At 40.8% G+C, this 12,494-nt stretch overlaps 1 protein-coding gene across 9 annotated transcripts in view; it reads left to right on the plus strand.

Moving 5' to 3' along the window:
* EVI5 (ecotropic viral integration site 5) overlaps nucleotides 1-12,494 on the plus strand; it is a 223,156-nt gene that overhangs the window by 37,598 nt on the left and 173,064 nt on the right. For all 9 annotated transcript variants that reach the window (XM_029618087.1, XM_029618089.1, XM_029618094.1 and 6 more), the window contains 3 exons: nucleotides 3,473-3,702; nucleotides 7,352-7,541; nucleotides 9,426-9,650. In XM_029618087.1, coding sequence (XP_029473947.1) covers nucleotides 3,554-3,702; nucleotides 7,352-7,541; nucleotides 9,426-9,650 — 564 coding nt within the window. In that variant the 5' untranslated portion in view covers nucleotides 3,473-3,553. Of the gene's footprint in view, nucleotides 1-3,472; nucleotides 3,703-7,351; nucleotides 7,542-9,425; nucleotides 9,651-12,494 lie in introns of those variants that run through there.

Raw genomic sequence — 12,494 nt, forward strand, 5'->3', positions numbered from 1 at the left:
GGCCCAAGGGTCCACCGTCTCTCTACTATAACACTATCTGCACTGAGCTGTGAAGCAAACTACTGTCTCTAGCCTACTAAACCCTGGGATACAAGTCCCCATTTTGGAGTTACGTATTTGAATTTGCAAACAGAACTGTTAATTGTCTCATCTCTCTTCTCTCCTTTCACAATGTAATCTCTCACCCCTCTATAAATGGTTCTTGTATTTTTTCATTTGTTTACTTGCAGACTGTATTGTTGTCTGGTCTGTCTTTCCATAGAAACATAGAAATGACGGCAGAAGACCAAACAGCCCATCCAGTCTGCCCAGCAAGTTTTCGCACTTTTTTTTTTCTCTCATACTTATGTTTCTCTTGGCTTTTAGTAACCTTTTTTATTCTATTTCCCTTCCACTCCCGCCATTAATGTAGAGAGCAGAGTTGGAACTGCATCTAAGTGAAATAGCTTAATTAGTTAGGGGTATTAACCACCGCAATAAGCAAGCTACACCCATACTTATCTGTTTATACAGACTATGTAATTCAGTACTTGTTTGTTGCCTGAATATAGATCCACCGTTATTCATTCCCCCCTGCCGTTGAAGCAGAGAGCTATGCTGGCTTTGCTTTGAAAGTGAAGTATCATGTATTGAAAGTGAAGTATCAGCTTAATTGGTTTGGGGTAGCAACCGCCGTAACAAGCAAGCTACTTCCCACTTTTTTGTGAAAGCAAATCCTTTTTTCCACATTTCCTCATTGCCACTGAAGCTTAGAGCAATGTTGGAGTCGCATTAACCGTGTGTATGTTTATTGAATAAGGGTAATATCACCAGGTAGTAGCCATCATTCCCGTGAGCCACCCACTCTTCATTCCCATCCTCTAGACTTTATGGATCCACAGAGTTTATCCCATGCCCCTTTGAAGTCCTTTATAGTTTTTGGTTTTCACCATTTTCTCCGGAAGGTCATTCCAGGTATCCACCACCCTCTCCATGAAGAAATACTTTCTGACATTGGTTCTGAGTCTTCCTCCCTTGTTGTTTTGCACTGTACTTGGTTGCTTGATTATCTTTTCACAATTTGTAACTTTGTATGCTTTTGGTGGTAAAGCATGTATAAATAAATGTAGATTTATAAACAAAGCCCCCAGTTTCCTGTGGCAGACTTTTTTTTTTTTCAAGATTTTGCAGCATTTATATGGCAAATGTGCATAATTTTGTATAAAGATTCACACCTCTGGCAATACAAAAATGTTGTCAGGGTTTTTTTTTAATGAAAACTTCATGTTATTTTAAAACAATATTTAAACTATATAAAAATTATCAAGTTGGCATATGTTAGACTTTTAACTATTAAATGCCACTTTTGTTTTGAAGTGAAATAGTGCAAGCATCCTTCTTTTTTTTTTAAATTTTCTTGAGAAAGTCCTCATCTTTTAGAATACACGTGAGTTTATGTATTGCTGACAGTGCCCTCAGCATCAGTATTGTCATGCTATTAATTACACAGAAAGATATGTGCGTGCATATATTGGGCACATTTTATTTGTAAACCTTTTGATATGCTGCCTTATCCAAACTGGCCTCAAGCTGGGTTACGTTCACATTTATTGTGGAGTTCTTATACATTGGTGTTTGTTTACACTAAGCGTAAAAAAGGAACTTTCAGGATGGGTAGAAAGAGAGTGGTAGTGGTTTGAGGATTGAAGTGGTTAACTAATAGTGACAAGGAGAGGTAGTAGTAGGGAATATTAGAGGTGGAAGATGAACTAGGATGGGTGCACTATTAAAAGACCAGCATTTGGTACAGGGGAAATAGTTAATGAGGGGAAGTCCAGCGGGTAGAGGGATACCAGTCAGGTGAACAGGTTCTAGGAGTCAAATGACACAAGTCTGTTGCTGTCACAGACTTTGTGACATGAATTTAGGGAAAGGCTTGGTTGAGTTGCCAAGCCTTAGGGGTGTGGGGTGTTTTTGTTTTGTTTTTAAGGATAAAGTAAGAAGTCCCAAGATGGAGAGATTCTAGAATCTTGCAAAATTTTGGGTCAAAGCACCAGAATGCAGAGTCCGGCAGAAAGCAAGGGAGGAGAGGAAAGGAGGACCAGCTGGGAGGAACAAAGCTCTCTTGAGGGGGGGGGGGGGGCTGTGTGATAGCGGAAGTTGGGTGACACAATCTGGGGCCGACTTGTTCACATATTTTGAAGACAATGTAAAGTGATTTTTTTGTTTGGTTTTTTTTCAATAGCATCTGGTATTCAGTGGTGATGGGGGGGGGGGGGGGGGGGGGGGTGGGGGAGAGAAGGGGTTAGTGCAGTTTTAAGATTGATGTTTTGTGGTCGTTGCTTTGGCTCCTCCCAGAATTCTTGCAACTGTACTCTGTAAGAGTTGGAGGCGTTTGAGGTTATATTTGTGAGATGCTGTGGAAAAAGAAGTTACAGTAGTCTATGCAGCTGGTTATTAGCGCAAGGTTGTCTTTCTGGAGGAAGTTATGAAGTTGGAGAATCTGGTGCAGATGCATAAAGAAGTCCCTTGCTACCTTTGCAATGTAGTTTCCATTGTAAGGGTTGAATTAGCAATAATGTAAATTTCAAATCAGACACCTTGCTGACTTAATGCCCTCTCTGCCAGCTGTGGAGCACCAGCAGTTGCAGGCTTTCAAAATACAGCCAAGCCTTTGCATTTATTTTATGGTTGACCAAGATTAAATATCAAGATTAAATTCTTCTAAAGACATCCCTTCATCCAGTAATTATATCAACATCATCTTTGGTTTGATTAGGATTTAAAAGATCTTTGAGAGATCAAACATTCTGGCTGTTCATTCCAACATTGCTCCTCACCTCCTATTTACTTCAGGACAGCAGGAAGGCAGATGGGGGGGGAACAGAAGGAGAGTGTTCCCTGCAGGCTGTTTGCAAGAGGAGGGGCAGGAGCAGAGCTGAGACTGAAGGCAGGCAGGTAGACATACTGTAGCTTTCTTCAAAAGACTGAAGTAACAGACGGGGAAAGATTCAGGAATGTTGATTCTACGGATGGTTGTCAGTTATGTAGCAAGAAGCTAATTTATGTTTCTTCCATTACCATACAATCAACTCGCCTTGAGCTTTGATTTGGAAAGGTAAGTGAGTAAATCCAAATAACATTTGATATTTCTTTCTTTCCCAGGTGTCTGGTATGCGCTCTCAGGCTTTGTGCAGGCTTTTCGAGCATTCTGCCAAAGCCTTAGCTGCAGACATTAGCCCACAATATTGTTTAGAAACACACAGACCCAAGGTCTCACTGATGGATAGGATACTAGATTCTTAAACGTTTATAGCTTTGGATTTTATCTTAATGACAATAATTGGCATGTTTTGGAGATACTTTTAAATAGCACTCTAAAAAAAACAAAAAAAAACCCCACATAGAATAAAGAATTTGAAAATGTAAACTGCATATAATTTTGGTTTCAGGTTATCAACTTTTTTATGCATTTTGTTTTTCCTGTTTTCAGGTGGCGACAGACAAGGTTGCAGAAAAGTTGAGTTCTACTCTCTCATGGGTGAAGAACACAGTCTCGCATACTGTCAGTCAAATGGCCAGCCAGGTGGCAAGCCCATCGGCTTCATTACACACTACATCCTCCTCTACCACCCTGTCTACTCCAGCACTCTCCCCTTCCTCACCAGCACAGCTAAGTCCAGATGAGGTCGAGCTATTGGCGAAGTTAGAGGAACAAAACAGGTGAGTGACACATGTTTGCACAGATCTTCTTTTCTCTTTGGAGATTATTTTTGAATACTTCAATTTGGTGTTTGAGTGTTAAAAAAAAAAAATCTACAAAAATTAAGAAGGTTACTGTTCTTTTTAAGAATATATTTGTGTACAAAGCGTCTTTACAGCTTGTTATCAAGACTTGCATTAAATGCTGAATTTTATGCAAGCATGCTTTTGAGATTAATTTTATCCTCTGTAATGTCCTGGGAGTTGTAGTAGCCTTTTTCTGCTTGTGATATTAACTTCCTACTGAATACTGGATCCATCTCAATGAACATTAATACTTCAACCTTCAGTGTTCAACTGGTGTCCTGTAACCAGTGGGAGAATGGGAGATATAGTCTTGTAGGGAACAAGGTAGATTTCCTGTGGTAGCTGACAGAAATAAAATGTCTGATTAGACTTGCTCATCAGTTGATTAGATAAGAATATCAGTCTGTCATCCAAGTAGAATATGTATATTTTGCGCTAATCTAGTTTTAATGTTTTTAAATAGCCAAACCAGCTAACTGGTCTCAATCAGCTAAAAAAAAACAACAACCTAATTACATTAGGATATTGAAAAAAGATATTGATTTGAAAGGGAAGAGAAGAGAAATTTGGGTCAGAGTGACTGAAATACTAGGGAATGCTAAATTCTGTGTATGTAATGTAAACATGTTTTCTGAATTATTTTGCTATTACTGAGATTTATGTTGGGTTTTATAGTAAAGGTGCTGTGCTGACCATCAAGAAAACCTTTAATATTTTGCATTTAAAAATAATTTTGTTAGATAAACCTCCATGCCGTACCATGTGGTGTGTGCCTCCTGTTGTGACTGGGGTGAGCAGGTTTCAGGCACATGGCAGAGGTGACTGGCTTGATCATGGAGAAAGATGAAAGGTTGCTGGGGAGCCCAGCAGATATTCCCTTGTCACTGGAGCATACCATGTGGGGAGGGGGGTATATGGAAAAGGGGGATAATCGAGGAACAAACAAATTGGCTTGTCAGAAATTTTGCTCAGATTTGTATTTAATCTGTTTTCTGTAATTTCCTTTGCCAAAAAAATTGCAGACTTGCTGATTTTTGAGCCCGATTTTAAGTAGCTTACATGAGAATCTGGGTGAGACTGGCAGACAATTTGGAATATGCAGTGGTACTGACATAGGTGCTCTGGCAGCACTATTTAAAAAAAAAAAAAAAATTAAGCACTTTGGGCTTTAACACTCTTCTTTGCATTGGTGAGTAATATCTTAGTTACATGAGATTAGCATGGAGGTGCATTAATCTTAGCATACCGTTTTATGAGCACTAAAAAACTTCCTAAATCATAAATAAAGTTTTAGAACGGAAAGGTGTGCATAACTAAGTACACTTTATTACGTCAGCCTTTGGGTTTGTATGCCACTTCCATTTTACTTAACTGCAATTGCTGCTAATCAAATCGGAACGAATAAACATTTGGGTCTATCTTGTCACATTCCACAGGATTTCTTTGCCCTTTTGGGCTCCAATGCAAGTTTTACGTTGGACATAGTTTTAACATTATCCTGTCAAACTGCAGAAATGGTGGCAGCCACTCTTTTTTTTTTTTTTTCCCCCTTCATCGTGGTCTGTACTGATATAATCCCATGTATTTCTGTTAACATCCTTATAAAGTATTTTTATTTTATTAACATTTGACATTTTGATTTGAAGGCAAAATACATTGCCAAAATATAAGTGGAGGGACTCAATGCATTTTGGGCTCAAATGACTGAATAAATAATGCTTTTCTGCCTATTTCTTCAACAGGTTTGTTTTTTTTTTTCATGTTGAAAATAAAGGTCACTGGAAGTCTTGGCAGGCAATATGGACAAATGTCAATTCTGATTTCTAAAACCAGGCAACTAGAAATAAAAGTACTAAGAGGTGGCCAACTGGTATCCTGGTCCAGTGACGGAGGTCTCGCTTTGCTGTCTTAAGTTGGGCTCCTGTTCCAGGAGCTGGAAGTGCCGAAAAGGCAACCATGTACTACTGGGTAGGCAGGGAGCCAGTGGAGATGGTTAGGGAGTACGCAGAGAATAAAATAATTTATGCAAAAGAAAGCAACATTGGCCCCCTGTCCTCAGAAGGTTGGCTAATAGGCGTCCTCTGGGCTGTCTTTGGAGGAGGCTGCAGAGTGGTCTGACAGTCGCTGCAAATGTGCGCAGGGCTGGGATATGTTGCCTCCTTTGGATAACCTGAAAAGGAAGTTGGGTTAGCAGGAGGAATGGGGAAAAGAGAAACAAACTGCATTTATCGCTGTAATCAAAACATTTTGCATTTGTGGAAAAGGCTTTTTTAAAAATAGTTTAATTCCCCCCCCCCCCCCCACCCTGCATAGCATTTTGAAGTGGTTCAGTCCAAACAGTGTACCAAAAGATCTGTTTGAGGAGAGTAAATCATTGTTAGTGGTAAAGCTGGAAGTGAAGCAAAGTGCACATGTTTGGCACCTTACAGTGACCATTTCTTAAAGAGCGCGTTTTCCATGCATAAGTTATGAATCTAACCAGGTAAGAAGATACTCCTATAGCAGAATGTAGTTTACCGGTACAATTTTTGCGACTGCAGTAATTTTTGTTTTATGTTGGTATAAGTTAAATAGCCCTCTGTTTCCACAAGCCTTTCATTTATATATTAGATGTAATTATTAATTTATTGCATGCTGTGAAAAGGGACTTGAGTGTGTTGTAGGCTGAAATGCAAATCCACAGTAAGAATGGTCTTACAGATGCAGTCCAGCAGAACAGACTTTTAAAAGTTAGCGTTCTTAAAATGGTTCTCCAAGAGTGTATCGTGCTTAAATGTGGCACCGTGTATAGATTTGTAGGGAAGTTATTGTATACGTAATCCAGAGCAAATAGCAAGTCTCCCGCTGTCTGACCCCTGCTGGACCTATTATGGAGCTGCTTATAGAACATTGGTCTAAAATAAAGAGTATTGTGGTTTCTCTCTTATTCGGGCCCATAGGAGGCAGTCTGAAGCAGAGGGTGAAGCTGGGGAGGGTAGGGAGAGCTTTTTCCCTAGTGTGCATTAACCCCTGCATTTTTAGAGAAATGACGTTAAATGCAGAAATGACTTACCTCTCCTTGGATGCTTGCGTAGCTTTCTGTTTTTAGTGCTACCCTGTTTTATAGAGAAGCATTTCAACACAGACTAGTTCTGAATCAACTTCTAAGAGTGCTTGACATATTGCAGAAAGAAAATGAATCTGTAGCAATTATCCATTATAGGGAGTACAAGTCGCGCGTCATCTGTCTGAAAACAGATTTTTCTTATGGGAACTGAATATGTATTTTTCTGTTTTTGTATTGCACAAGGGTTCAGTGTTTTTGGTCAGTTTCATTTAGTTTGGCAAACATTCAGGCTCAAGGACAGTTTGCAGGAGCACAGATAAATGCCGCATAATGCACTTTGACCGCCATGTTCCTTGGTAAGCATGTCAAATGGTCGAGCTACATATGTCTTTTTGTTCTCCAGATATCTTGGGGTTTAGTTGTTAAATCATTCTGTTCTTTATCTGAAAGTTGCTGTTACGGCTGGAGTCTGTATTTACTCTGCTGCAGTCTGTTATTCACACGACCATTTTAAGCATTTTTTTTTATGCGTTGCAGGTTATTGGAGACAGACAGCAAGTCTTTACGGTCTGTAAATGGCTCCAGAAGAAATAGCGGGTCCTCCCTTGTGTCCAGTTCTTCAGCTTCTAGCAATCTTAGCCACCTGGAAGAAGACGTTTGGATTCTGTGGGGAAGAATTGTAAATGAGTGGGAGGATGTGCGCAAAAAGAAAGAGAAACAAGTTAAGGTAGTTACAGAGGCATGCAAAGTCCTAAAGAAAATGGGGTTCTCTCTGCAGGTTATGATACCTTTTTTTTTTTTTTTATTGGAGCAGCAGGCGCATTATTGAAAGATAATGGTGGACACAAGTTTTAAAAACAGATATATCCTGTCAGACGACAGATCACTTGTTCAGATGTCTGGTACCTCTCTATTCTCAAAAACTATGTGAACAAATTCATCAAAGGGAGCAGGGGAAGCGTGCAAGCAGTCAAGTTTGTTCTTATTAAAGCAGTCTCAGTTGCCCCTCCCCCCCTTCTTTTAAATACAGTTTTTCAGCTGTGCTACTCGTGCCTGCCTGGGGAGCCAGAGGAGAATGCCTCTGGTAGCCAGCCAGTGGTGCTTTAAGTGGAATGGCTACATTGATTATCTGATATGGAAAACAGATAACATGAGACAAGTTCATTAGTTTTAAGGGAGCAGAATTTACACCTTTTGAGGTGGATGATTGGTTTTATAATAGCAGCATTAACATACAAGGGTATAAATGGCGGAGACAATTTGTTTCAAGTTTCTGGTTTAATAGTGTAAAACACTTAAGCAAAAATTATGCAAACATTCTTGCATGAACTTACTTAACCTGCCCTTGTCAACATGCATTGCCAATTAACTATCCCCAGCTAAAAGTAAGGCTATGCTCTTGCCCTAAATCTGCCGCAGTTGGGTTGCACGCCAGGTAGATCAGGGATCCTGTCTCAGCAGGGAGGGAATCCAGCTGTGCCTCTGGCAGGCAAATGACAGGTTAACGCCACAGTCTCAGGCAGGACTCTAAGCACTCAGATGCCTACGTAAGCTGTGCAGGTAGAATTGGGGAAAATAGCTTAACTTGCCAGGGCTTTAACTAGTGTGACACTGGTAAGCATTCCACAGTTATGGAGCTGGGCTAGGCCAAGCTTTGAACCCAGTCTCAAATCTTAGCTAGCACAGTGCTAAGGGTGTACCTTGGATGTATTAGGCTTTCATTTGGACTTAAGATCAACTGGCCTGGTGTCTGGAAGAAAAATAAGAGGTGCTTCCTTTCACTTCAAAGATACTTTCTATTTCTGGCAGCCTGTAGAACTAGATTTCTAGTATTAAGTGCAGTGTCTGAGTCAGCTATCTTGAAAATGCCCATGAAAAGGGAAGTAGAATATGAGCAGATATGCTTCAATAGCTTGGTTTTCTCTTGGCTAAGGAGTGAACCATTTTCATTTTAACACTTGCCTCAGTATTGAGAACATAACTTGTTTTGACTTCTTAAACATTAATATAGCTTACATTTGGCACTGCTTGCTGATATTTTAAGCCTCTTTGCAGTAGTAAACTTTTATTCCTTCTTGCCTTGTTACTGGTATATTGGAGTTTATTTTTTGTAACAATATTATCTGCTGTATCAACACGCAGAACTTGCATTTAATGTTCTGTTTTACACACCAGATTTAAATACAAGTTACCAGTTGTGTAGCACTGCTGTAGTGCCACTTGAACTCTATACTAATGAGGATCCTGCCAAGCTACTTGCAGTACTGCTCCTTAGCTACCAATTAGATGATGCCTAAAGAGCAGTCCTTGTCTCGGCTTCCAGTAATAACTGTTGATCAGCAGTGCCCGCAGCCCCATGGTGTTTGAGCTTTGAATGCTCAATAACTACTGTGCTGTCAAGCTGCCCATGTCTGGAAATTGAAAAAGATTGTTTAACACTGCAGTCATTTCTATCTGTGCCAAATGTTCTCCCAAAACTGCACTGTACCAATATGCTTATTTTTCCTGGGTTTGTTCAACCAACAAAGCATGATAGACTTCACAAGCATTTCATTTATTACTGAACCCATGCAACTTCACTTTTTTTTTTTTTTTTCTAATTGTGCTTCAGGAACTTGTCCGAAAAGGGATACCTCATCACTTTAGAGCAATAGTTTGGCAGCTTTTATGCAATGCTCAAAACATGCCAATAAAGGACCAGTATTCAGAGCTTCTGAAAATGACCTCACCTTGTGAAAAACTGATCAGAAGAGACATTGCAAGAACGTACCCTGAGCATGACTTCTTCAAAGAAAAAGACAGTCTTGGCCAAGAGGTGTTGTTCAATGTAATGAAAGTGAGTTTTATATGACAGCTTTTGTGTGTGTGCATTCTCAAATATGCATCCAGGTGAGGAGACCAAGGGGGAAAGAAAATCTCAGTTCCATTGTGAGTTATCCAAAAAGCACTGTAAAATCATCAGGTTCCCTGTCAGCAAGCAGAGCTGAATTAGCCATGACATGTGAGTGACGACATCCGATGGTACTGAACCAGACTCTTAGCTCCTAGAGCTTTTGCTCTACTGAGCTTATTTGGGAGTTCCCACATGAGTGCCTTCCCCTCGGTCTTTTCCATCAGAGTATCAGCACAGAAGTGTATGCTTGCTTTCATTTTTTTTTTTAAGTGGTATTTTTTTAGTATCTAACTTTTCTAAATTCTACTACTATTGTGTTGCCATGCTGCCTTGGCAGCCCCCAAAGCAGCACTTTTCAGTGATGATTGGGACCCCCCCCCCCCCCCCCAAGAATGTCTGTCTGACTGCCATGAAGAGCCCTACAATCAATGGCTTAAAAAACTGTATATGTGATAGGAAAATGTCCATTACTGATGGACTTGATATCTGCTGCTGGTTCCTAGGACCAAATCATGACTAGTCTAACTGCTACCACTGAGGCTGATTTTCCTTGCATGCATGGAAGTCCAGATATTGGAAAATGGAGGAGTTGCATAATTCTAAAGAGCTACAGTTAGTCCTCTTCCTCCTCCTTGCTTCCTGAGCAGTGTTTCTTCTAGTTCTGCGGGTGTGGAGTTGAGCGGGAGCTCTTTAAGTAAGCATCCCTCTCACTGGAGCAGACCTGGGGCCCCTCCACATTTTCGGGATCAAATAAACAGAAAAAGCACTGTTTTCGGGCATTGGCAAGATCTTTGCATACATCATGGGGCTGAAGACCTAGTAAAAAAGCGCTATTTCTTTGAGTCACCAATGCAGTCGATGCTGGAGAAGCACTGAGCCTCTGTGCCAGTGATGCAGTTTGGTGCATTGACAGTGCTAGTATTATATGCATTTTCATTGGCTTGTTTTGTTTCAATCCCCAGCACAGACAATGCATCCTCTTTTGATACCTTGGAGTGAGGATTGGCACAGTTGAAGCACTGAGTCTCTGCTATCGATGCAGCTTTTCATCAAATCACCAGTTCCTCCCATACGTTTAGAGAGCATGGCAGGTGCTCAGGGAGATACATTCCCATTACTTCAAAAGCAAATTCACCATCCAAGACTTTTGGATCAAGGCCTGTGTCTGGACACTTCAGAGCCCATCTGACCTGTGGTGCCTTTAATTTCTAATTGGCTTGGGGACAAATTTTGAAAAGTCCAGAGCTTTACAAGAAGATTCCATTTTGATCTCTGAAGAGGCCAGAGGGCATGACACCCCTTAGACTGAGTGGCAGACTTGGTGAACACTTTTTCTTTACCTCCCTGGCAGCTAAGGATAAGGAGGGCACTCTTTTTAACCTCTCTTCCTTCCAGAATGTTAGATTTTCTCCCTCAAGAAGCTCCTTATAATCCTGACCCAAGGGATATACCATCAGAACCCTTGCAAGAAGGTTAGTCCTCTATACTCTCTTGTAGTAGCGTCCAGCCAGTTGGAGGATGTTCATCAGGAATACTCCCTTCTGAGTCAATCAAGGCTTCTCATTTGCCTACTTCATCATTGGGGTCTTGGATCAGCATCTTCTCTCCCCTTGGACCAGAGGAAGGATTACTGTAAATCTCCTATGACCCCCCCCCCTCCCCCCCAACCACCACCGCCCAAGCCCCTGGAACATTCTTCTCCACCAAACGACCTCTCCTATTCGATTTCTAGATAAGTTGCATAGAGACCTAGGAGTCAACATTCATAAGGACATAGACCCTCACAGGGAAGTCTTTGGTCTTCTCAAGATTTTAGACACCCCAGCAGAGCTGGTGGCTGTTCCAATTCATTCAATCCTGCAAGAATTAGATGAGAATGTGGTAGAATCTGATTTCCTGTGCCCCAGTAACCAGAAACTGCTGGACTTGGTGGAGTCAACATTTAAAGCAAGCAAAGTAAACAAGGAAATCTAACACTTCACCAGGAAAGTATCCCAGACTTTTGGACAATTTTGGGAAAAGATAGTTCCAAGCTTAATGCACACATTTCTGCATACCAATTTTATATGATTCATTTAAAAACTAAAACCTTTTCTTGTCCCAGTCGAGGGAACCTCAGAATAATTGTAACTACTTCTGAATGCAGAAGAATGTATACACCATGTTGTTCAATCAGTTTGAGGTGTTTGATACGATCGCCTGCTCCTCAGCCTAGAGTTAGCAGTTTGTGTGATGTCCATGATAAACTAGCAGAAATTCCCTGCCTTGGAGATCATCTCTTTGGAGACAAACTTTGAGAAACAGTTGCTCAAATCAAGGAACAACATGTGGCAGTTCATTTGCTGTTGACTGGCTCTGATCAACTATTGATCGTAAGGCATCCCTACTTAGATTTTAAGTGCTTGTACTTTTAAAGATACCCCTTCTGGCTATTGCAGGGATACCGTGCTGCTGCTCCTGCTTCAGCAGCAACAACTTCCGGCTCGAGGCTGACAGCGCAAAGAGCACTGACCAAAAGCCATGCAGAAGGGTCAACCCATGCAGGAATTTCTGCACATGCTCAGTAGAGCAAAAACTCTACGAGCTAAGAGAAGGGTTCTGTTCAGCGCCTTTGGATGACGTCTCCCACGTATCATGGCTCATTCATCCTGCTGTCTAGGGAGTACATTGTTTACAGTGAGCAACTTTGCTTTACCTTACCTACTTAGTGTATTGTTTGTCATTCATAGGAACCATTTTTTAATGTTCTGAGCTTACTGTATATGAATAACTATATGTACATTTTGT

This window comes from Rhinatrema bivittatum, chromosome 10, assembly GCF_901001135.1.
Source record: "Rhinatrema bivittatum chromosome 10, aRhiBiv1.1, whole genome shotgun sequence".
NCBI classification, from domain to species: domain Eukaryota; kingdom Metazoa; phylum Chordata; class Amphibia; order Gymnophiona; family Rhinatrematidae; genus Rhinatrema; species Rhinatrema bivittatum.